Source organism: Microcaecilia unicolor, chromosome 3 (genome assembly GCF_901765095.1).
Source record: "Microcaecilia unicolor chromosome 3, aMicUni1.1, whole genome shotgun sequence".
NCBI lineage: Eukaryota > Metazoa > Chordata > Amphibia > Gymnophiona > Siphonopidae > Microcaecilia > Microcaecilia unicolor.
Genome location: NC_044033.1, coordinates 533,271,749 through 533,298,493, shown reverse-complemented (window position 1 = coordinate 533,298,493; position 26,745 = coordinate 533,271,749). Strand labels below are relative to the sequence as shown.

At 45.4% G+C, this 26,745-nt stretch overlaps 1 protein-coding gene across 1 annotated transcript in view; it reads left to right on the top strand.

Annotated features, from left to right (window-relative positions):
• The window catches only part of HDAC2 (histone deacetylase 2), a 157,452-nt gene that overhangs the window by 103,207 nt on the left and 27,500 nt on the right, over positions 1-26,745 (top strand). The window contains exons 10-12 of the mRNA XM_030199223.1: positions 5,142-5,250; positions 12,783-12,913; positions 21,804-21,959. Coding sequence (XP_030055083.1) covers positions 5,142-5,250; positions 12,783-12,913; positions 21,804-21,959 — 396 coding nt within the window. The remainder of the gene's footprint in view (positions 1-5,141; positions 5,251-12,782; positions 12,914-21,803; positions 21,960-26,745) is intronic.

Here is a 26,745-nt window from a genome sequence, read left to right as displayed (position 1 = left end):
CTGCATTTTTGGTCACCACATGTCAAAGAACATATAGAGGGGTATAATCGAAAGTGGGTGCCCATCTCCATGGGCGGCCATGCGAAGGGGCGGGACAAACTGTATTTTCGAAAAAAGATGGGCGCCCATCTTTTTTTCGATAATACGGGTTGTGCGGGGCAAATGCCCTTCTCCACCACCGCCAACTCCAGGCTCCGCTCATTCTGCCTCGCCTCACCCTATGCTTGGAATAAACTTCCTGAGCCCTTACGCCAAGCCCCCTCCCTACCTACCCATCTTCAAAGCCTTGCTCAAAGCCCACCTCTTCAATGTTGCTTTCGGCACCTAACCTTTATACCTTTCAGGAAATCTAGACTGCCCCTATTTGACTGACTGTACATTTGTCCTTTAGATTGTAAGCTCCTTTGAGCAGGGACTGTCCTTCTATGTTAAATTGTACAGCGCTGCGTAACCCTAGTAGCGCTTTAGAAATGTCTAGTAGTAGTAGTATTTGGGCGTTTTGAGCTGGGCACTATCGGTTTTCAGCGATAATGGAAACCGAAGGCGCCCAGCTCAAAAACGAACAAATCCAAGGCATTAGGTCGTGGGAGGAGCCAGGATTCATAGTGCACTGGCCCCCCTCACATGCCAGGACACCAACTGGGCACCCTAGGGGGCACTTTTACAAATTAAAAAAAAAAAAATTAAAATAACTCCCAGGTGTATAGCACCCTTCCCTTGTGTGTTGAGCACCCCAAATCCCTCCCAAAACCCACTGCCCACAAGTCTACACCATTACCATAGCCCTAAGGGGTGCAGGGGGGCACCTACATGTGGGTACAGTGGGTTTGGGGGAGAGGGGTTTGGAGGGCTCAACATTAACCAGCACAAGTGGAACAGGTAGGGGGGGATGGGCCTGGGTCCGCCTGCCTTGACGTCCAGTGCACCCACTAACAACTGCTTCAGGGACCTGCATACTGCTGTCAGAGAGCTGGGTATGACATTTGAGGCTTGCATACAGGCTGTCAAAAAAAGTTTTTAAAGTTCTTTTTTGTGGTGGGAGGGGGTTAGTGACCACTGGAGGAGTCAGGGGAGGTCATCCCCGATTCCCTCCGGTGGTCATCTGGCCAGGTGGGGCACTTTTTTGGGACTTGGGTCATGGAAAAAAAAAGGGTCCAGCAAAAGCGACCCAAATTCTTGCTTCTGCTGCCCTTTTTTTTTTGATTATCAGCCGAAGGCGCCTCTCTCTCCTCGGCCGATAAACACGCCCCAGTCCCGCCTTCAACACGTCTCCGACACGCCCCCGTCTACTTTGTTCGTTCCCGGGACGGAGTGCAGTTGAAGACGCCCAAAATCGGCTTTCGATTATACCGATTTGGGCGCCTTTGCGAGATGGGCGCCCATCTCCCGATTTGGGTCGAAATATGGGTGCCCATCACTTTCGAAAATAAGGCCGATAGTGTATCGAAAAGGTTCAGAGAAGAGTGACCAAAATGATTAAAGGGATGGAATGACATATGAGGAAAAACTAGAGAGATTAGTGCTGTTCAGCTTGGAGAAGAGATGACTGAGTGATGTCTATAAAATCATGAGTGAACAGAACGGTTGGACATGAATCATTTGCTTTTTCAAAAAGTACAAAGTTAAGGACATACCATGAAACTGTTAACTAGTACGGTGGCGAAACAGTGGGTTTCTGTGCCTGTGAACTGCATTGCTTTGCTGATATGTGCCAGTAGATTTCAATTGTTTTTTTTTAATCTATACCAGAAGTGACAAGTCTTTTTTTTTTTCTTTCTCCCGCCTAACTGTGAAGAAATTAGTCAGTCTCAGTTTGAAAGCAGAGGGAAAAGACCTCTCTGCTGAGACCCTGTGATCAGTTATATTCTGTAACTGGTGAGCAGCTATATTTCCTGTACTTTCCAGGCACTGATAAAAAGTTTAGATAGTTTATAATTAATCCTACTTCAGTTACTTGTTATTGTGTGCTGTTTTCCCCTCTGTTTTATTATTATTATTATTATTACATTTGTACCCTGCGCTTTCCCACACAATGCAGGCTCAATGCGGCTTACATAGTAATTTGAAATACAAAGTTAATAGAATTTTAATAAAACAGTAGTAAAACAATGTAAAGTTGGGCTTAGTAGTGTATGATAAGTTGAGCTAGATAAAATATGACTAGGATAAAAGAGGGTAGACAGGATAGGATAATGTAATTTGGGAGAAAGGGTAAGGAGGGATAAAATTAAGGAGAGATGGAAAGAGAAGGATGGGAGGTTGGTATTTGTCAGAACAGAATTGGGGGTGGAAGTTGCCGAGATTAGTTCACTGTTCACTATTTTATGAGAATAAACGTAATTTTTTGTTCACGCTGCCTGTGTGGACTGATAAAGAATCCTGGTGGTTTGTGTGTTGGGCCTGCGAGTTCTTTCTGGGAATTGTGGGACCACTGGAAGTGTGGCCCCAGTAGCCTAGAAATCACTGGGGATAATTGGAGAGCGGGAGACTTGGCCAGAAACGGTTATTACCCAGTCGGTGGGAGAAGGGTGCTAGTGTAGAGAACAAGTGGCAGATTCAGGCAGACCTGAGCTGTGCTGGGGATGGATCCTCTAAGTGGGCGCGGGGTAACCCCAAGCAAGTGGCTAGGAATTTTGTGACATTTAAAACAAATAGGAGGAAATACTTTTTCACTCAACATGTAGTTAAGCTCTGGAACTATTACCAGAGTATATGCTAAAAGCAGTTAGCGTAGCTGGGTTTAAAAGATGTTTCAAAGTCCATAAATCATTAAGGTAGGCTTAAGGATATCAACTGCTTATATGCCTGGGATTGTTAACATGGAATGTTGCTGCTAATTGGGCTTCTGGATTGGCCACTGTTGGAAACAGGATACTGGGCTAAATGTTCTTCTTATGTTCTTCTACCCTTCCCCCCAGCAGCTACCATGAATGTACCTGGTGTGTAGTGGGGGAGGAAGCAAACGCTGCAGACTCCAGCCTTGGCAGTTCACAAATGGAGCCAGCAAACCTATAGGGTAGACTCCTGGTGGCAGGGCCGTGCCAACACAGTAAGCGGGGTAAGCACCGCAGGGGGGCGCCTTTCCTTCAAGGGCACCGCTGCGGTGCTGCGCCGCCATACCGCTTGGGGGTTTAAATGTTTAATTTATCTCGGTCGCAGCGTTCACATCATTTCAAAACCCTGCCCGTCTCTAGCTTTCCTTTGTGAGTTCGCTCTCTCAAGAGTCCCGCCCTCAAGGAAATGACGTCAGAAGGCAGGACTCTGAGGCCGAACAAACTCACGAAGAGAGGGAAAGCTAGAGACGGGCAGGGTTTTGAAATGATGCGAACGCTGCGACCGAGGTAAATTCAGTGGCTGCAGTCCACCCCGGGTGTCAGTGGGTGGGGGGGTGCTCCGCTGGCACTGCAGTCAGCCCTCGTCTCCTGCCACCTGCCTTTAAAGAAAAAGGTGTGAAGCTGCATGGCAGGCAGCGCCTCGCGTCTGCCCTGCTTGTAAAAGAAGTAAATCTCCATTCTTCTTCTCGTCGTCGTCGTCGTCAGGCCTTCACTCACTGGGTCCCGCCCTCCTCTGAGGTAACTTCCTATTTCCGTGAGGGCGGGACCCAGTGAGTGAAGGCCCGACGAGGAGAAGGAGAATGGAGATTTACTTCGTTTCCAAGCAGGGCAGATGTGAGGCGCTGCCTGCCACGCCACTTCACACCTTTTTCTTTAAAGGCAGGTGGCAGGAGACGAGGGCTGTCCTCTCTGGACGAAGCTGGTGGTCGGGTCGGGGGCTCAGATGGGAGAAGGGGGGTGGGGAGGGGGCTTCTCAGATGGGAGTGGAGCTGAAACTGGGGGCTGAAAAGGGGGGGCAGGTTGGAGATGTGGGCTGGGGCTAGAACTAGGGGCAGGTGGAATAAGGGGGTTGGAACTGGGGGCTGAAAAAAGGTGCAGAGAGAGAGAGGGGACAGATCTTGGATGGATGGATGGGGGGGAGAGGGATAGCAAATGGTGGATTGAAGGGGCAGAGAGAAAGGGCAGACAGTGGATGGAAGGGATAGAAAGGACAGACAGTGAATGGAAGGGAGAGAGAGAGAGAGGGCAGACGGGCAGATGGTGGATGGAAGGTGCAGGGAAAGAGGGCAGACATTGGATGGAGGGGACAGCAGAGATGGCAGAGAGAGAACGAAGACAGATGCTGGATGGAAGGAAGACAGTGAAAAGAAGATGAGGAAAGCAGAAGCCAGAGACAACAAACTGTAAATAAAATATATATTTTTATTTTTTTTTTGCTTTAGGATAAAGTAATATTGTAGCTGAGTTAATAAATGTTTATAATAGAACATGTGAATAAGGTAAGTTAAGAGGACAGATAGCAGCAGAATCAGGTACTAGGCCAGCATGATCAGAAAAACAAAGTCACCAGACAACAAAGGTAGAAAAAAAATCATTTTATTTTCATTATAGTGTTTGGAATATGTCTACTTTGATAATCAGGTGCTCAAGGTTTAAAGTTTATATTTATTTACTTATTTATGGCATTTTATGCTACACGGGGGGGGGGGGGGGGTGCCAACTGATAGTCTGCAGGGGGGCAACAGAGACCCTAGGCACGGCCCTGCCTGGTGGTACCTCTAGGAGTCAGCCTGTTAAAAAATAGTGCAGGATAGGGTTACCATGGGTCAGCAAACAGGGCCTGTGTGTGTGTTCCTAAGGCACAAGAGACAGGGAAGTCACTTGCACAAGGAATATCTTGAGATGTAAACTGTAGTTTCCCATCTGCTCGGAGTACTCCTAAACTTCAGCTCTGCAGATCAGCTGACGAAGCTTTTCTTTGCAAGTAAAGTGAAAGTGCAAACGATGTATGGAATGCGTTTGCTGTCATCATTCACTGCATCTCCGATTTGATTTTTAGAAAATGTGAAAGCCCTATTTGTAACTGTCCTCATTTCTTCATCATTTCAGCAAGGAGTGCAGTGTTCAGTGATAGTTGTTGTATGTAGACTCGACTATTTCATTGTGCTGTAGTTTTACTGTGCTTTGGGGGGGGGGAGGCAGTTCTGTAAACGGAGGGAAGTGAGCATATGCTTACCTGATATCTGAAAAAGCGTTTTTACGTGGTTCATTCCAGCATGAATGATTTATCTAACCCTTCTTTTGTAGAACTGCCCTATAATGACTACTTTGAGTATTTTGGACCAGACTTCAAACTTCATATCAGTCCTTCCAACATGACAAACCAGAACACCCCCGAGTATATGGAAAAAATCAAGTGAGTGCTGTTCTAGTATCATTGCTGCAGGTTGATGTTTTGCAAGCCAAAGATATATGAAAGGACCCCAAAAAGAAGAAATCTTCCTTCACCTAAATTCTGAGTCTGTGTTCCCCCTCCCCCCTCCCCACCAGCTTATGCAAAGCCATTTTGTTTCACTTTGTCAAAGTCGTCTCTTCTGTAATGTAGGATCTCAGCAGACACACCAGAGTTTAACTTCTCCAAGAACAAGCAGGATATGAAGTCCTTGCATGCAGTGTTCCCTTAATTTTTGACAGAACGTGTGGCCAAATATTTTCTTTTGTACAACACTTTATAAATTGAGTTAGATTTATATGCTACCCTGTTTCCCCGAAAGTAAGACATCCCCCGAAAGTAAGACCTAGCAAATTTTTGTTTGAAAGCAAGGTCGCCCACGGGCCGCCCCTCCACCCAAGGTCGCCGGGTCCCCCCCTCCACCCACCCTCTGTCGCTCCCGGAACTAACCTTAAACGCCTCCTTTCACCTTCACAGCATGCAGCAGCAGGGCAGACCACTCCTTCCTTCCGTGCCCCGCCCTCGCGGACGTTACGTCAGGTGAGGGCGGGACACGGCAGGAAGGAGTGGCCTGCCCTGCTGCTGCTTGCTGCGAAGGTGAAAGGAGGTGTTTAAGGTTAGTTCCGGGAGCGACGGAGGGCGGGTAGGCCAACCCCGATGTTTCCCCGAAAAATAAGACAGCCCCTGAAAATAAGACCTAGCGCATTTTTGGGGGCAAAAATTAATATAAGACAGTGTCTTATTTTCGGGGAAACACGGTATGTCAAGTGCACCTCATGCAAATAATATTGGATTTGAAAAGTGTTACGGATTTGCTTTTCATAAAAGTAATCCTATACTGAGTTATTTAGCGTAGCATTTGTTTTAAATAATTAGCATCAAATAGTTCAGTATCTCTATGCTGCTTTACAACACCTAATTAAAATTTGATGCAGTATTATATTTTCTCTGAGGACTAGCAGAAAATTATTTTTTCATATATTGGGGGTGTCGTCCGACACAGCCCGGCCAGGACACTGCCCAGTTTTGAAGACGTTTCTTCCTTTGGGAGCACCACACCATGCATGTGCGGGTTCCTTCCTGCCCAATGTGAGCATGCATTGGACATCGAGCTGCACCAGCATGGAGGAGGTTTTCCCCTCCACGGAGTGGAGGAGTAGCCTAGTGGTTAGTGCAGTGGACTTTGATCCTGGGGAACTGGGTTCAATTCTCATTGCAGCTCCTTGTGACTCTGGGCAACTCACTTAACCCTCCATTGCCCCGGTACAAAATAAGTACCTGAATATATGTAAACCGCTTTGAACGTAGTTGCAAAAACCTCAGAAAGGCGGTATGTCAAGTCCCATTTCCCTTTCCCTTATGACATCACAATATCGGAAGTGAGCCAAGTATCAGACAATCAAGCCATTGTGACATCACTGATGAGGTTGGCTCTTATTGGTGGAATGAGTGGAGGAGTAGCCTAGTGGTTAGTGCAGTGGACTTTGATCTTGGGGAACTGGGTTCGATTCCTACTGCAGCTCCTTATGACTCTGGGCAAGTCACTTAACCCTCCATTGCCCCTGGTACAAAATAAGTACCTGAATATATGTAAACCGCTTTGAACGTAGTTGCAAAAACCTCAGAAAGGCGGTATGTCAAGTCCCATTTCCCTTTCCCTGCCTCAACATCACCAGTAGGGCCTTGTCGGATCAGCTTGCATCAGATCCGACACCGAGGACATGTCAGAATTCGACAGCACTGAGGGATCCCTAAATCTGACATCGAGCAAAGGCGAGACTGTTGGTCCCACTTGAAGCATTGTGCTGGGCAGCACCAGTACCTGAGAAGCGTCTGCGTCAAGAGCACTGCTCCTTATGCAAAGACATGCATGTAGGAAAGAGAAACCCGCACTATAGCTACATAATGCAAGGTTCCACATTGAGTCACTGCCCAGGGAAAGGATGTAGGTGTTGTCGATGTGTTGAAACCCTCTGCTCAGAGTGCAGCAGCGGCTAAAAGTGAATAGAATGATAGAAATTATTGGGAAGGGAATGGAGAACAAAAATGAGAGTATTATAATGCCTTTGTATCACTCCATGGTGCCACTTCACCTCGAATATTGTTTGCAGTTCTGGTCACCACATCTCAAAGATATAGTGGAATTAGAAAAGATACAGAGAAGGGTGACAAAGAGAGAAGGAAAGGCTAAAAAGGTTAGGGTTCTTCAGCTTGGAGAAGAGATGGCTAAGGGGAGATATGATAGAGGTTGATAAAATAATGAGTGAAGTGGAATGGGTAGATGTCAATCGCTTGTTTACTCTTTCCAAAGATACAAGGACTAGGGGGCACACAATAAAGCTACGAAGTAGTAAATTTAAACAAATCAGAGAAAATATTTCTTCACTCAACATGTAATTAAACTCTGGAATTTGTTGCCAGAGGATATAGTAAAAGCAGTTAGCAAGGTTTAAAAATGTTTTGGACAGTTTCCTAAAAGTGGCCTAGTTGTTAAGGTGGTGGACTTTGGTCCTGGGGAACTGAGGAACTGAGTTCAATTCCCACTTCAGGCACAGGCAGCTCCCTGTGACTCTGGGCAAGTCACTTAACCCTCCATTGCCCCATGTAAGCCGCATTGAGCCTGCCATGAGTGGGAAAGCATGGGGTACAAATGTAACAAAAAAAGAAAACCCCATAAGCCATTATTAAGATGGACTTGAAAAAATCCACTGCTTATTTCTAGGATGAGAAACATGAAATCCGCTTTACTTGGGGATCTTGCCAGGTACTTGGACCTGGGTTTGCCACTGCTAGAAACAGGGTACTGGGCTCGATGGACCTTCAGTCTCTCCCAGTATGGGATCGCTTATGTTCTTTTACAATTCAGTGTGGATAACAGATTTAAGAAATCTAGTCGTATCTAGGGAATATACAAAACATATGGAATACACTGTACATAATGTTGACATTATTTTAATATACAGAAGAACTCTTGGCAATAAATACTTATGAAACAACCAAGATTTAAGTCGTTTCTGAAACTGTAAATAGTTTATACATAATCTGACATCCGTTGGGAACTCGTTTCACATCTTCACGGCAATAAAAAAGAAAGTAGCTGTAAACGTATTTATATCTAATCCCCTTTCCAACTGGAATATACATACCCTTGGTGTATGGAATTATCTTGTTAGTGACCATGAAATACTGATTGAGTGCATCAGATTTGCCTTTGGAGGTGTTCAAACATGCGTGGGATATGCATAGAGGAATCCTGTGCAGAAGGAATGGATCCTCAGAAGCTTAGCTGAAATTGGGTGGCGGAGCAGGTGGGGGGAAGAGGGGTTGGTGTTTGGGAGGCTAGGATAGGGGAGGGCAGACTTATACGGTCTGTGCTAGAGCCGGTGGTGGGAGGAGGGACTGGTGGTTGGGAGGCGGGAAATACTGCTGCACAGACTTATACAGTCTGTGCCCTGAAAAAGACAGGTACAAATCAAGGTAAGGTATACACATATGAGTTTGTCTTGGGCAGACTGGATGGACCATGCAGGTCTTTTTCTGCTGTCATCTACTATGTTACTATGTAATTGGGAGCCCAAAACATAAGAATTGCCTTTGATTGTCTTAACTGTGAAGTCAGCTCTGAGCTTTCCTTCTCTGGTTCCATCTGCTGGCAGGGGGACATGACCTAGTCATCTGGACTGGTCTGGCAGGACCCAAGAAAAGGAAATTAACAGTTAAGTCCAGATTTCCTCTCTCATACTAATGTCCTTGACTTTGATGCCCTCCTTCCCTCCACCCTCCCAAGCTGTGACAGTGCATACATGTAGACGCTAGGACTTATACCACCTTCATGGCTGTTGTATATGTCATCGCCTTCTTGAAGGTCTTCAAACATGGCAAGACACAAATGCGACCATCTTTCACTGTTATTCCGAAGCCTACCTTGGCTCCCTATTTATTTCCATCTCTCATTCAAAATGTTGTGTTTGGCGCATAAGGCGTATTATTTATCTTTAATAATTCCGTACACAACCTTTCGGACCCTTAGGTCTTCAGATTCTAATCGGCTGGCTTTTCCTTATGAATCAACACAACATTCAGCTTTCTACTTTTATATCCCATACATACCATCAAAGTTGAATATGGCTTACATGGTTAGAGCTAGGCAAATCCCAGCTGTGAAATGAACTTCCTGGATCTATTCATGCTGGACAGTCTCACAAAAAAAATTAAGGCACTATTAAAACCAAATTTTTGTTACTATTTCTTTTGGAACCTGAGTTATGAGTCAGCAGATCTGATCCGATGCCTGTTTTTACTCGATTTGCAGTGTTTTCACTGCTGTGTGTCATTGAATTTTTCCTATATTTTAAATTGGTGTTCCTTGTCACAGTTTTAATTTTTGTTTCTAAACTTCTGCAAATGTGGTATATCAAGACTGGAATAAATATAAACATACAAGATATTTTGGGGGGGAGATGAGGGGGCAAGAAAGGGACTTGGTCCTCCCCTGGATAAAAACAGGCTATCAAGGACCAGGTGGAGCGACTGCCTCCAGAAGTCTGCCACAAATCGTGAGAGGTGAGGCTCTGTTTTTCTGCCTTTTCAGGATTTCCACTTCATTGTACTGCACTGTTAGTTTTGATGTTTGCCAGAGCTCTTAATCTCGTTCCTTGACTTGCAAGTGAAACACTTGCCTTACAGCCATTTCGAGGGGGAGGCCTTACTGCCATCCATTGAGGTGGCGGTAAGGGCTCCCGCGTTAACCCGGCAGTAATGGGGCAGCACTTGGCAAATTGAAATATTTTTGCAGCACCGGAAATGACGTTCGCTGGGGGAGGGAGCTACCACAGCTACCCAGCGATACTTTCCTTATAGCGAGCGGTGAGCCCACTTTGGGTTTGCCTCTGCTTCATAAAAGGGCCCCTTAACGAATTCACCAACTGTCCTTTGAGCAGAGGTTCCTGGAAAATCCACTCTGAGAGGCTGATGGAGAAACCTTGAGTTAGTTGAGCATCAAAGCTTAGCACCTAGTGTACAGAATTATCCCCTAATCTTGACATGCCTATTAGAATATCAGCTTTAATGCTAAATAAAACAAATGGCTAAGTACTATTCTGCACATTTATGTCACTGGCATAAGTACTCACACCTGTGTGCTGTGACCCCACAGGGCCTCCACAGGACACCACAATCCCTCGAGCCTCCCAGTGTAATGGTTTCTTGTAACACCAGCTGAGCAGTCTTCTTGCCAGGAGAAAAGCACAGAGACAACCCTCCCCCGGATCCCCTTGTCCAGTTTCTGCGCCCCCACGTCAGGCAATAGTCTCTTTCAGGCTGCAGGAAATCCTCTTTAGCCTGCTGGCTGTCCCCTTCCCTGCATAGGGAGGGAGACCTCCTTGTATTCCTTTCTCCTCCTCCTGCCCCCTCGCTCCTCCAGTCCTGTGGCCCTCTTCGTATAATCACAGTCCCCTGATTTAAAAAATCCAGCCAACAGTCTTTCTCTTTCCCCTTTATTTATTTTCTCCAACACAGTCTTGGATACACACAATCAGCAGGTTTTTGCTTCAACTTTTCCTTCACTCCCTTCTCATTACCTCGTGGGAGATGAAAGGGGTCCCACCCATTCTCTGTCAGTCTCTAACATCTGACAGCCACCCTCTTGACCCCAGTTGAAAACCCTCACTCCCTGTTGGAGTGCTTCTGCAGCCACTTCTTTCCCTCTTTCATTGTACATAAGTAATGCCATACTGGGAAAAGACCAAGGGTCCATCGAGCCCAGAATCCTGTCCACGACAGCGGCCAATCCAGGCCAAGGGCACCTGGCGAGCTTCCCAAACGTACAAACATTCTATACATGTTATTCCTGGGATTTTGGATTTTTCCAAGTCCTTTTAGTAGCGGTTTATGGACTTGTCCTTTAGGAAACCGTCCAACCCCCTTTTAAACTCTGCTAAGCTAACCGCCTTCACCACATTTTCCGGCAATGAATTCCAGAGTTTAATTACACGTTGGGTGAAGAAATATTTTCTCCGATTTGTTTTAAATTTACTACACTGTAGTTTAATCGCATGCCCCCTAGTCCTAGTATTTTTGGAAAGCGTGAACAGACGCTTCACATCCACCTGTTCCACTCCACTCATTATTTTATATACCTCTATCATGTCTCCCCTCAGCCGTCTCTTCTCCAAGCTGAATCTGTGTTGCCATGAGCCCTTTCACCTGCCCACCTTTAGCTTGAGCTAAGGCTCAAATGTCCATGGGCTCTCCTTCTGAAGTCTCCTCTCTGTCCAGTCCTCCTCCACCTTCTCCAGACTTCCTGTCCATGGGCTCCTCTACAGCCTTCCTTACCAGCTGCCTCTCATCATCATTATCCCCTTCTCCCAGCTCTTTCCTATTCCGTTCATCGAGCCCTCCCAGATCCTCCTCCTTTCCCCTGGGATTCTGGGACTTGTACATAAGTAATGCCACACTGGGAAAAGACCAAGGGTCCATCGAGCCCAGCATCCTGTCCACGACAGCGGCCAGTCCAGGCCAAGGGCACCTGGATTGGCCGCTGTAGTAGGGGTAACACTTCCTGATCCTACCAGGTCTCTCTCTCAAGGACTGATGGGACTTGTAGTATTTCAGCTTCATTGACCTCAATGGGGAAGAAGACAGGCTGCTTTCCCGCACTGGCGCTGAACTCTTGATTCTGGCCCTTTCGGCTCTGTCCTCCCGTGGCAGTCTAGGTTTGTGCAGCGCTGCGTACGCCTTGTAGCGCTATAGAAATGCTAAATAATAGTAGTACCCAAGCGACTTCCTCCTCCCCACTGCTCCCGCTTGGCGACCCTCGCTCCCCGCCTGATCACAGTGCATATACGTGTATATACCCAGTTACAGCTTCCCAACAAAGATTTGCTTCCCAGTGTGCAGCTAGGGGACAGCAAACCAGACGCGTTCGTGTGTACGTTCATGGGTCTGCGCTGGTGGCAGCTAAGTCTTGTGATGGAATGATATTCTGTGCATATTTCTTCAATCTCGATACTTAGGTGCAGAACAGCATTCCAGTGCATGCAGCTCTCGTGGTCACCCTTTGTTCCAGGACACCTCCCCCCTCAGTCCCGCCCTTCTTTTTTCTTTTTTTTTTTAACTCTGTACTCTTCTAGATCCCAGAAAAAAGTTGTGGTTCTGTTTCCTCACAATGAAGAGAAGAAACAGACATGAAATGCCCACTTGGGCTGACTGCAGAAGATGGAGCTCATCTTTCGGTCCTCTCAGAGCTTGCGTTAAAGCCACAGTGATGGTCTTTTCTGCACTGAGAAGCTCATTAGTGTGGATTTAAACTCGCTGTGTGTCTGTGTGTATTTTATGCCCACAGAGTTGTATGTTAAAGCTGCACGAATAAAAGAGTTGCTTCCTCCCTAGGTTTATTGTGATTGCATAGTGACCTGCTTAGAAATGTCAGGCTCTGCAGGGGGCTAGCGGCTGGTGGTTGATTTCTGGGTATAAAGGGTGTATTTCTACCTTTGCAGGCAGCGGTTGTTTGAGAATTTACGGATGTTACCACATGCACCCGGCGTGCAGATGCAGGCTATCCCTGAAGACGCGGTGCAGGAGGACAGCGGGGATGAGGATGGGGAGGATCCCGATAAACGCATTTCCAGTAAGAATTTACAGAAACACTTTGGCAATGGCTTGCTTGTTCTTCCAGAAGACAGAGGATACATAGTCTGCTTTCTGAATGGTATTTGTCCCCCAAGTTAAGAGAGTGAGTACATAGAAAAGGGATCACACGCTGCCATACCTCAAGTATGTACACAGGAAAGAGAGAGAGAAAGAGAGATTACACACACAGGTAAGTTTTCACAAGCTGTGTCTGCAAAAATTCTCTACTACGAGCCAAGTATATATTGGCAAGTTTAACACACACAGTTCCAGGATCTCAAGTGTTATGAGTTTTAATGAAAGTAATTCTATGTTCACTTATTGTAGCATAACATCACGTGTTGCCATACTGGGACAGACTGAAGCTCCATCAAGCCCAGTGTCCTGTTTCCAACAGTGGCCAATCTAAGTCACAAGTACCTGGCAAAACCCCAAAACAGTACAATATATTTTAATCTGTTATCCCAGAAATAAGCAGTGGATTTTCCCAAGTCCATTTTAATAATGGCTTATGGACTTTTCTTTTAGGAAGTTACCAAACCTTTTTTTTTAAAACCTTGCTAAACTAGCTGCTTTTACCACATCCTCTGGCAACGAATTCCAGAGTTTATTTATGCGTTGGGTGAAGAAAGATTTTCTTGATTTGTTTTAAATTTACTACACTGTAGTTTCATTGCTTGCCCCCTAGTCCTAGTATTTTTGGAAAGCGTGTATTAAAAACAAAAAACAACCATAGTTCTTAATTATATACAAAAGTAGCAAAAATAATGTGCAAAGAAGGCAATAAAGACTATGAAAGTCATATCATAGAAACAGCTCAGAGTAAATTCAGTGAAGAAATATTTTCTCTAATTTATTTTAAATTTACTACTTAATAGCTTCATGAAGTGACCCCCCCCGTCCTAGTATTTCAGGAATGAGTAAACAATCGATCCACGTCCACCCATTCCATTCCACTCAGTATTTTATAGACCTCTATCATATCTCTCTTCAGCTGTCTTTTTTTTCTCCAAGCTAAAGAGCCTTAGCTGCTTTAGCCTTTCCTCATAGGAGCGGAGTCTCATCATTTTCGTTGCTGTTCTCTGTACCTTTTTTGAGATGCAGTAACTAGAATTTTTAACCAGAATTGCATTCAAGGTGTGGTTGCACCCTGATGTGATACAAAGGCATTATAACATCCTCATTTTTGTTTTCCATTCCTTTCTTAATAATACCTAACGTTCTATTTGCTTTCTTATCTGCCACTGCTCACTGAGCAGAGGGTTTTGACGTATCATCAACAATGACACCTAAATCCCTTTTTATAATGTGGACCCTTCCATCATTTAGCTTTAGTTTGTATTCCTGTTTCACACATTCATCGCTTTGCACTTGCTCACATTTTTTTGTTTTAAATAATTAGAAAATGTCTGTCAGCTGCAGAGACCCAGACTTACTCCTCTGGATTATTTTTAAGGATCTGACTGAGGACTGTGATTCTGATCCAGATGTTTTCTCTAAAGAGGGGGAACATCTGGATTATCATCAGACCTGTGACCCCCCCTCATGAGAGAAGACTTTTCCCATCACACAAGCTCTCATTCGCTGATTTTGTGAGGGAAAGGTTGAGGCTGATTTAAGTTACAGAGGGTAAAGGAACTTGGTTCAGAAACATTGGACGTCCTCCAAATCCTGAAACCCCTCCAACCCAGGAGGCTATGACAATGCCTGTCCATAGAATCCTGAAAATATGCAGATGAATATGTGGAAATCCCCCCCGCACCCCTCCCGCGGGAGGTGGTGGAGATGAAAACGGTAACGGAATTCAAACATGCGTGGGATAAACATAAAGGAATCCTGTGCAGAAGGAATGGATCCTCAGGAGCTTAGCCTAGAATGGGTGGCAGAGCTGGTGGTTAGGAGGCGGGGCTAGTGCTGGGCAGACTTATACGGTCTGTACCGGGGCTGGTGGTTGGGAGGCGGGACTAGTGCTGGGCAGACTTATACGGTCTGTGCCAGAGCTGGTGGTGGGAGGCGGGACTGGTAGTTGGGAGGCGGGGATAGTGCTGGACAGACTTATAGGGTCTGTGCCAGAGCTGGTGGTTGGGAGGCGGGGTTGGTGGTTGGGAGGCGGGGCTAGTGCTGGGCAGACTTATATGGTCTGTGCACTGAAGAGGACAGTACAAATAAAAAAGTAGCACATATGAATTTATCTTCTTGGGCAGACTAGATGGACCGTGCAGGTCTTTTTCTGCCGTCATCTACTATGTTACTATATAGCACCTGTTAACAACAAGGTAAATTCTACATACAGAGTTCATAAGGCTCCTGGACTCAAGAAGTAGGAGTTTCCTCGCCATTCTGTTGTGGCAAATGTGAAGTTTCAGCACCACCCACATTCATCTACCCGGAAGCGACATTTCGTTGCTAGAGTTCACTGTTAGCACCTGCCCTGAACATGGTGTTCCAGCCTCGCCCACATTAGAAGTACATAAGTGTAATGCCACACTGGGAAAAGACCAAAGGTCCATCGAGCCCAGCATCCTGTCCACGACAGCGGCCAATCCAGATCAAGGGCACCTGGCGAGCTTCCCAAACGTACAAACATTCTATACATGTTATTCCTGGTTTATGGACTTGTTCTTTACACTGTAGTTTCATCACTTGCCCCCTAGTCCTAGTATTTTCGGAAAGCGTGTATTATTAAAAAAAAAAACATAGTTCTTAATTATATACAATAGTAGCAAAGATGTGCAAAGAAGGCAATAAAGACTATGAAAGTCTTATAGAAACAGCTCAGAGTAAATGCACATTACCCTAGACATAATTCTAATTCCATCAACTAATCTAAACCCATAGCACTATAGAAGAGACTGTACATGGCAACTGTACAATCTGACGCAGGTGGCAGTTTTCTTTAGATGGTCGGTCAGACAGAAAGCAGGTGCTGCACCTTCTGATGCAGTGTCAACACAGCAGCCTTTGCCTCAGATAAGAGCTCCTTTTTATACAGAAATCATGGGTGGCAGCTGTGCTAATGACATGCATTCTGGCCTTGTTATCCCCGTTATTGTGACTTCAGGGATCCCAACGTTGTCTCACTTGGCACCACATTCATGGAGTCACCTTGACAAGGAGCCAGGAGTAGCCTAGTGGTTAATGCAGCGGACTTTGATCCTGGGGAACTGAGTTCAATTCCCACTGCAGCTCCTTGTGACTCTGGGCAGGTCACTTAACCCTCCGTTGTCTCAGGTACAAATAAGTACCTGTATATACTATGTAAACCCACAGAAAGGCAGTATATCAAGTCCCATTTCCCTTTCCCTATTGGAGATTCTACATGGAATCTTGTTACTCTTTGAGATTCTATATAGAATGTTGCTAGTGGAGGAGTAGCCTAGTGGTTAGTGCAGTGGAACATCGAACGTTGCTACTATTCGAGATTCTGTTGCTACTCTGAGATTGTACATGGAATGTTGCTATTCCGCTAGCAACATTCCATGTAGAAGTCTGCCCTTGCAGATCAGCAGGACGTCAGACTCACAGAAACAGAAGCCTGCGCAGCCGCATTGCTGATCTGTAAGGGCAGGTGAGGAGTAGCCTAGTGGTTAGTGCAGTGGACTTTAAGCCATTGTGACATCACTGATGAGGTTAGCTCTTATTGGTGGAATGAGTGGAGGAGTAGCCTAGTGGTTAGTGCAGTGGACTTTGATCTTGGGGAACTGGGTTCGATTCCTACTGCAGCTCCTTATGAATCTGGGCAAGTCACTTAACCCTCCATTGCCCCTGGTACAAAATAAGTACCTGAATATATGTAAACCGCTTTGAATGTAGTTGCAAAAACCTCAGAAAGGCGGTATGTCAAGTCCCATTTCCCTTTCCCCCTTTCCCTTATGACATCACAATATCAGAAGTGAGCCAAGTATCGGGCAATCAAGCCATTGTGACATCACTGATGAGGTTGGCTCTTATTGGTGGAATGAGAGGAGGAGTAGCCTAGTGGTTAGTGCAGTGGACTTTGATCCTGGGGAACTGTATAGGGCAATCAAGCCATTGTGACATCACTGATGAGGTTGGCTCTTATTGGTGGAATGAGTGGAGGAGTAGCCTAGTGGTTAGTGCAGTGGACTTTGATCCTGGGGAACTGTATAGGGCAATCAAGCCATTGTGACATCACTGATGAGGTTGGCTCTTATTGGTGGAATGAGAGGAGGAGTAGCCTAGTGGTTAGTGCAGTGGACTTTGATCCTGGGGAACTGGGTTCGATTCCTACTGCAGCTCCTTATGACTCTGGGCAAGTCACTTAACCCTCCATTGCCCCTGGTACAAAATAAGTACCTGAATATATGTAAACCGCTTTGAATGTAGTTGCAAAAACCTCAGAAAGGCAGTATATCAAGTCCCATTTCCCTTTCCCTAAACAGTAGGCAATTTTGCCAGCTACAGTGTCTCTCCGGCTGCAAGGGAAATTCCACGAGTCCTTTCTTGGTCTGGCCATGCCATCAATTGTTATTCTAATACATTATCACCCATGGCAGCAATCTTTGTTTATAGCTTATTGAAAATCTACTATTCTGCTCAACTGGCAAGCAGAGCGGTGTACGAGCTAAGTGCAAAGTAAGAGGGAACGCAAAGGATAGCAAAATCACTGACGGTATGCAAGGTTGAGGCCCATTAAGCAACAGACTGTAGCAGTGAAAGATGAAGTCAGGGTTTGTCTTTTAAAGTGTTGTTGTTATTGCTGGATATAATCCCATATATCTTTGTTATATAACAACACATATTGTTTTGCTTCTACAAAGCAATGCGTTCACATCTCATTATTACCTTGAGCAGAATACGCGACATGACAGACGGTTTTGTCAGACAGTCGCTGCAGAATTTGTTTGGAGCCTAGAATCCAACTCCGCCCTCCTAGTCTCCTCCTTATTCTGTTCTAGGCTGCACCCTCATAGTAAGACAGTAGAGAAGTTAAAATTGATTGGATTCTGGTTGATCTTGCCATTGTAAGTCTCTGTTTACCTTGGTTTATTGTTTTTGGTGAGCCTGGTAGCTAAGGATTTCCATTTATGAGAAACAGTGTCTTGCTTGTCCTCGCAGAAAGCAAAGTTACTGACCTGTTGCAGTTGTTCTCCGAGGACAATAGGAAATGTATTTTCACAGTTCCCTCCCACCTCTCCTAGGAGTTGTATTCTTTTAGCTTTGATATTGTACTGCTGGTCCCTTGTGCTCACGCTGGGTGGGAAGGAACTCGCGCATATGCAGCACAATACAATGCTGGCCAAAGCTTCTTAAAGTAATAGAAAGATGGATAGAGTCTCCACCGAGGCTCCATCGGATGCCACCCATATGTGAGAATAACATGTCCTGCTGTCCTCGGAGAACACCTGCTTTTTTTTGGTCTAGCAAAACTGAATAAAGGATAAAAGAATCATATGTGCTTGACAAGAGTCCAGCAATGGAGAGCACCAGGGATTCTAGCCTAAGTTAACAGCATGAAATAATGGCTGTGGAACGGCTTGAATGCAATTTATGAAGGTCTCCTTTGCATACCATTTTTAGTGGCTTCTTTTGCAGGCTTGATATGTTCAGAATTCAGTTTGTGTTTTTGACCTGTTACTTTTGTGGGATGTTGATCATTTCATTTATAGTGAAATACACAAAAGCATAGTAATAAGGACATAGTGGGAATCAGGAGGGGTTGATGAGAGAAATGAGAGAGGAGGGCTAGAGTGCTCACTCAGTCAAAGAAAGAAGAGTAAAAACCTGGATATAGACTGTAGTTTTGCTACTTTCATCAGTGTTATAGCAGCAAGACCAATACTGAACAATAAGCTTGAGACGGGGTATGCTTGCTCGTCTAGTCAAAGTGCTCTACATCAGAGACCTTGACAACTGGGCAGTGCTATAGGACAGAGACCAGCCAGCAGATCAGGAAGACACAGATCGTCTGAAGCTTCAAAGCAGTCTTATTGTTGCCAAATACAGGAAGTTTAGATAATAGAAACCCGACGTGTCCATCTTTTGCGTCAAGGGCATACTGTTAGGTAGGACAGTAAAATTACAATTTAAAACCAACAAAGGTCTCACCTAACATATATGAAAGATACATAATAACCTATAATCAAATATAATGAATATAAAAGAGAATTCAGTAAATACTGTATCAATAAGTAACAGGGAAACTCACAGATATATATGAAATGAGTGACATGCAGAATAAATAAGGCCATAAATTTCATATTAAAATGTACACAATATATACGTAAATATAATATAAGTCTGATTAGCCAATACAGCTTATGTAAGGAAATCATTGGCACAAACCCAGAAGGAAAATCAAAGCAGCACTTCATCCTTACACATCTGGAAATAGATTAAAAGTAAAACATAAAACTCAAAGCATATTAAAAAGGTATCCATATACCACAAAAACTGTGGAAATTATTATTATTAGCATTTGTATAGCGCTACCAGACGCATGCAGCGCTGAACACCTGACACAGACAATCCCTGCTCAGTAGAGCTTACAATCTAAAATACAGACAGACAAGACAATTAAGGGTGAGGGAAGTAAGAGATGGAGCTAGACGTACAGGCTCAGGAAGTCTATTCCAGGCATAAGGTGCCGCGAGGGAAAAGGAACGAAGCCTGGAGTTAGAAGTGGAGGAGAAGGGAGACGACAAGAGAGATTTGTCCAGTGAGCGGAGTTCACGGGGAGGAATGTAGGGAGAGATGAGAGTGGAGAGGTAATGGGGGGCTGCAGAATGGATGCATTTAATGGTCAGTAAGAGAAGTTTGAACTGTACGCGGAAGCGGACAGGGAGCCAGTGAAGTGACTTGAGGAGTGGGCTAGTGTGGGTATAACGATTTTGGCAGAAAATAACTCGTGCTGCAGAATTTTGGACAGACTGGAGAGGAGAGAGATGGCTGAGTGGAAGACCAGTGAGAAGCAAATTGCAATAATCCAAGCGAGAGGTGACAAGGGTTTGGATAAGGGTCCTCAACATTGCAATAAAAATGCTGGTTTATGATGCAGCCAAGCTTATATACACCCTGGGAAAGGTCAAAGGTGTTGATTCTGAAGGAAGTATAAAGTTATGGGTTAATAAAAGGGTTAAAAAGACAAGCCAATTCTGTGCAAGTGTGATTTAGGACTGTATAAAATAATTTACTTGCCTACTTGCCAGTAATTTGAAGAATTAAGATGTGTACCTAGGGATATATTGCTTTAAAAGACCCGTTTTTCAAGAGATCAACAAATTACTCCAAAAGCTAAAAAAAAAAAAAAAAGTCATTGAATTTGATGAAGGAAAGCTTGCCAGCCTAAATTGCATACAAATCGCAATTCAAAATAAAAAAAAAAACCCCTTTAAAAAGGCTAACATCATTGTGTTCCATGGTGTGCATTCCAAAGATGTTTTTAAGCGTTTCAATGACACGTAACGTGTTCCAGTTGGATCATACACATTGGAACATAAAGCAGACTCAAAAACCCAGCATTGGTCTTATTCTTATAATGACGTCATATGTAGAATTACATCCTAAAGCCAGAAAAGACTTGTTTCACACAAGGTAGACAGCCTTTTGCTTCACTCAACTCATCATTGGCTCTATATGTATGGCTTTATTAATTACAAAACTTAATATTTTGTTCTTAAATCTTATGAAACGTATCTTAAAATGTTCAGTGTGTCAACACACACAGGACCTCCACTGTCAGGACAATGGTCCTAAAACAAACAATTTATAAAAAAAATTTCAACACTATAAAAGACACAATTATCCACCATGACTTCTGTAAACACACATACCTGGATAGACACCATTCACCTCTTAGCGTCTACTTAATCTTCAATATGGCGGCGAGACACCATCTTCCTGTATATCTAGAGTCAACCCCCCGGTCACCTGATCGCACATGACTAATCCCAATAACTGCCTCACACTACAGAAGCCCAATCAATTTCAAAATTCAATCCCCCAGGGAACACAGTATTCAAAGAAAAAATCCACTGCTCTACTTAATTTAGTAGTTTTTCCACATTCCTCCTTTCGTTCACACTTGAATTTGCCCAATCACCTGCCAACGCATATCTGTCAATTTATGGCCTTATCTATCCAATGACCAACTAGAGGTGCCTGCCTATTTCCACACGATATACGAAATTTTATCTGGCGTGATGTCCTGCCAACATATATTAAATTACAGGGGCATTGAATCATGTATATAATGTTAGATGACTCACAATCAATATTTGCCCATGCTGTTATTGATCTCGCATTTCCCACCAATCTGTGTGTGAGACCCACTATGGCTAACCCACACCAACAGGTTGATTTCAATTTTTGTTTGCTAAATCACTATTTTTCTCTTAAATTGCATGTTCTATACTTCAGCTTATACAGTAGCTGGAAATATGTATTGTAGTTAAAAGTACCATTAATGTTGACTGGCAGACCACAATATAATGTTACAAAGACTTTATCTGAAACTTTTGGTTTAATACTACAAGGAACCTCGGCGGTGGTACTTGGCACTCCACAACTCTGTCGTTAAGCTTCATCCACCAACCTCTTCATCGATTCCTTAAAATATATATATTGTATTTATTTATTTATATTTTAAGGAGCCGGTGAAGAGGTTGGTGGACGAAGCTTGACGACAGAGTTGTGGAGTGCCGAGGTTCCTTGTAGTATTAAACCAAAAGTTTCAGATAAAGTCTTTGTAACACTATGTTGTGGTCTTCCAGTGAACATTAGTGTTCTATGTTTCAGCCATGTGTACACCAAGGGAAAGTGGGTTAGTATCACCTGCACCCAAAACCTGAGAGTTTGCTATGTTAGATTGTCCAAGATACTTTTTAGCAATAAGATGTATAACTTCCTGGACCCTCTTCTCATCCTAGTTCGTGCCTCAGACAAGAGAATAGCTTGTGATGAAGAATTCTCCAACTCGGAGGATGAGGGTGAAGGAGGAAGACGTAATGTGGCAGATCACAAGAAGGGGGTCAAGAAAGCCAGAATTGAAGAGGACAAGAAGGAAACTGAAGACAAAAAATCAGGTCTGCACTGTTCTGGAGACAGGTCTTATTGCAGGGCTTGATATTTTTATAGTCCATTTTCATATTATAGGAGACCCTTCGCTGCCCCAGTTACTGCAGGGCTGTGCTACAGGAGATGTACAAGAACTCCTGAAAGTACCTTCCATTCAGTGCTGACGGTATTGTCAAGGAGTTGTCCTTCCAGTGCTGACACTGCAGGGCTGTGCTACAGGAGATGTACAAGAACTCCTGAAAGTACCTTCCATTCAGTGCTGACGGTATTGTCAAGGAGTTGTCCTTCCAGTGCTGACACTGCAGGGCTGTGCTACAGGAGATGTACAAGAACTCCTGAAAGTACCTTCCATTCAGTGCTGACGGTATTGTCAAGGAGTTGTCCTTCCAGTGCTGACACTGCAGGGCTGTGCTACAGGAGATGTACAAGAACTCCTGAAAGTACCTTCCATTCAGTGCTGACGGTATTGTCAAGGAGTTGTCCTTCCAGTGCTGACACTGCAGGGCTGTGCTACAGGAGATGTACAAGAACTCCTGAAAGTACCTTCCATTCAGTGCTGACGGTATTGTCAAGGAGTTGTCCTTCCAGTGCTGACACTGCAGGGCTGTGCTACAGGAGATGTACAAGAACTCCTGAAAGTACCTTCCATTCAGTGCTGACGGTATTGTCAAGGAGTTGTCCTTCCAGTGCTGACGCTGCAGGGCTGTGCTACAGGAGATGTACAAGAACTCCTGAAAGTACCTTCCATTCAGTGCTGACGGTATTGTCAAGGAGTTGTCCTTCCAGTGCTGACGCTGCAGGGCTGTGCTACAGGAGATGTACAAGAACTCCTGAAAGTACCTTCCATTCAGTGCTGACGGTATTGTCAAGGAGTTGTCCTTCCAGTGCTGACACTGCAGGGCTGTGCTACAGGAGATGTACAAGAACTCCTGAAAGTACCTTCCATTCAGTGCTGACGGTATTGTCAAGGAGTTGTCCTTCCAGTGCTGACACTGCAGGGCTGTGCTACAGGAGATGTACAAGAACTCCTGAAAGTACCTTCCATTCAGTGCTGACGGTATTGTCAAGGAGTTGTCCTTCCAGTGCTGACACTGCAGGGCTGTGCTACAGGAGATGTACAAGAACTCCTGAAAGTACCTTCCATTCAGTGCTGACGGTATTGTCAAGGAGTTGTCCTTCCAGTGCTGACGCTGCAGGGCTGTGCTACAGGAGATGTACAAGAACTCCTGAAAGTACCTTCCATTCAGTGCTGACGGTATTGTCAAGGAGTTGTCCTTCCAGTGCTGACGCTGCAGGGCTGTGCTACAGGAGATGTACAAGAACTCCTGAAAGTACCTTCCATTCAGTGCTGACGGTATTGTCAAGGAGTTGTCCTTCCAGTGCTGACACTGCAGGGCTGTGCTACAGGAGATGTACAAGAACTCCTGAAAGTACCTTCCATTCAGTGCTGACGGTATTGTCAAGGAGTTGTCCTTCCAGTGCTGACACTGCAGGGCTGTGCTACAGGAGATGTACAAGAACTCCTGAAAGTACCTTCCATTCAGTGCTGACGGTATTGTCAAGGAGTTGTCCTTCCAGTGCTGACACTGCAGGGCTGTGCTACAGGAGATGTACAAGAACTCCTGAAAGTACCTTCCATTCAGTGCTGACGGTATTGTCAAGGAGTTGTCCTTCCAGTGCTGACACTGCAGGGCTGTGCTACAGGAGATGTACAAGAACTCCTGAAAGTACCTTCCATTCAGTGCTGACGGTATTGTCAAGGAGTTGTCCTTCCAGTGCTGACACTGCAGGGCTGTGCTACAGGAGATGTACAAGAACTCCTGAAAGTACCTTCCATTCAGTGCTGACGGTATTGTCAAGGAGTTGTCCTTCCAGTGCTGACGCTGCAGGGCTGTGCTACAGGAGATGTACAAGAACTCCTGAAAGTACCTTCCATTCAGTGCTGACGGTATTGTCAAGGAGTTGTCCTTCCAGTGCTGACGCTGCAGGGCTGTGCTACAGGAGATGTACAAGAACTCCTGAAAGTACCTTCCATTCAGTGCTGACGGTATTGTCAAGGAGTTGTCCTTCCAGTGCTGACACTGCAGGGCTGTGCTACAGGAGATGTACAAGAACTCCTGAAAGTACCTTCCATTCAGTGCTGACGGTATTGTCAAGGAGTTGTCCTTCCAGTGCTGACACTGCAGGGCTGTGCTACAGGAGATGTACAAGAACTCCTGAAAGTACCTTCCATTCAGTGCTGACGGTATTGTCAAGGAGTTGTCCTTCCAGTGCTGACGCTGCAGGGCTGTGCTACAGGAGATGTACAAGAACTCCTGAAAGTACCTTCCATTCAGTGCTGACGGTATTGTCAAGGAGTTGTCCTTCCAGTGCTGACGCTGCAGGGCTGTGCTACAGGAGATGTACAAGAACTCCTGAAAGTACCTTCCATTCAGTGCTGACGGTATTGTCAAGGAGTTGTCCTTCCAGTGCTGACGCTGCAGGGCTGTGCTACAGGAGATGTACAAGAACTCCTGAAAGTACCTTCCATTCAGTGCTGACGGTATTGTCAAGGAGTTGTCCTTCCAGTGCTGACACTGCAGGGCTGTGCTACAGGAGATGTACAAGAACTCCTGAAAGTACCTTCCATTCAGTGCTGACGGTATTGTCAAGGAGTTGTCCTTCCAGTGCTGACACTGCAGGGCTGTGCTACAGGAGATGTACAAGAACTCCTGAAAGTACCTTCCATTCAGTGCTGACGGTATTGTCAAGGAGTTGTCCTTCCAGTGCTGACACTGCAGGGCTGTGCTACAGGAGATGTACAAGAACTCCTGAAAGTACCTTCGATTCAGTGCTGACGGTATTGTCAAGGAGTTGTCCTTCCAGTGCTGACACTGCAGGGCTGTGCTACAGGAGATGTACAAGAACTCCTGAAAGTACCTTCGATTCAGTGCTGACGGTATTGTCAAGGAGTTGTCCTTCCAGTGCTGACACTGCAGGGCTGTGCTACAGGAGATGTACAAGAACTCCTGAAAGTACCTTCCATTCAGTGCTGACGGTATTGTCAAGGAGTTGTCCTTCCAGTGCTGACACTGCAGGGCTGTGCTACAGGAGATGTACAAGAACTCCTGAAAGTACCTTCCATTCAGTGCTGACGGTATTGTCAAGGAGTTGTCCTTCCAGTGCTGACACTGCAGGGCTGTGCTACAGGAGATGTACAAGAACTCCTGAAAGTACCTTCCATTCAGTGCTGACGGTATTGTCAAGGAGTTGTCCTTCCAGTGCTGACACTGCAGGGCTGTGCTACAGGAGATGTACAAGAACTCCTGAAAGTACCTTCCATTCAGTGCTGACGGTATTGTCAAGGAGTTGTCCTTCCAGTGCTGACGCTGCAGGGCTGTGCTACAGGAGATGTACAAGAACTCCTGAAAGTACCTTCCATTCAGTGCTGACGGTATTGTCAAGGAGTTGTCCTTCCAGTGCTGACGCTGCAGGGCTGTGCTACAGGAGATGTACAAGAACTCCTGAAAGTACCTTCCATTCAGTGCTGACGGTATTGTCAAGGAGTTGTCCTTCCAGTGCTGACGCTGCAGGGCTGTGCTACAGGAGATGTACAAGAACTCCTGAAAGTACCTTCCATTCAGTGCTGACGGTATTGTCAAGGAGTTGTCCTTCCAGTGCTGACGCTGCAGGGCTGTGCTACAGGAGATGTACAAGAACTCCTGAAAGTACCTTCCATTCAGTGCTGACGGTATTGTCAAGGAGTTGTCCTTCCAGTGCTGACACTGCAGGGCTGTGCTACAGGAGATGTACAAGAACTCCTGAAAGTACCTTCCATTCAGTGCTGACGGTATTGTCAAGGAGTTGTCCTTCCAGTGCTGACGCTGCAGGGCTGTGCTACAGGAGATGTACAAGAACTCCTGAAAGTACCTTCCATTCAGTGCTGACGGTATTGTCAAGGAGTTGTCCTTCCAGTGCTGACACTGCAGGGCTGTGCTACAGGAGATGTACAAGAACTCCTGAAAGTACCTTCCATTCAGTGCTGACGGTATTGTCAAGGAGTTGTCCTTCCAGTGCTGACACTGCAGGGCTGTGCTACAGGAGATGTACAAGAACTCCTGAAAGTACCTTCCATTCAGTGCTGACGGTATTGTCAAGGAGTTGTCCTTCCAGTGCTGACACTGCAGGGCTGTGCTACAGGAGATGTACAAGAACTCCTGAAAGTACCTTCCATTCAGTGCTGACGGTATTGTCAAGGAGTTGTCCTTCCAGTGCTGACACTGCAGGGCTGTGCTACAGGAGATGTACAAGAACTCCTGAAAGTACCTTCCATTCAGTGCTGACGGTATTGTCAAGGAGTTGTCCTTCCAGTGCTGACACTGCAGGGCTGTGCTACAGGAGATGTACAAGAACTCCTGAAAGTACCTTCCATTCAGTGCTGACGGTATTGTCAAGGAGTTGTCCTTCCAGTGCTGACACTGCAGGGCTGTGCTACAGGAGATGTACAAGAACTCCTGAAAGTACCTTCCATTCAGTGCTGACGGTATTGTCAAGGAGTTGTCCTTCCAGTGCTGACACTGCAGGGCTGTGCTACAGGAGATGTACAAGAACTCCTGAAAGTACCTTCCATTCAGTGCTGACGGTATTGTCAAGGAGTTGTCCTTCCAGTGCTGACACTGCAGGGCTGTGCTACAGGAGATGTACAAGAACTCCTGAAAGTACCTTCCATTCAGTGCTGACGGTATTGTCAAGGAGTTGTCCTTCCAGTGCTGACGCTGCAGGGCTGTGCTACAGGAGATGTACAAGAACTCCTGA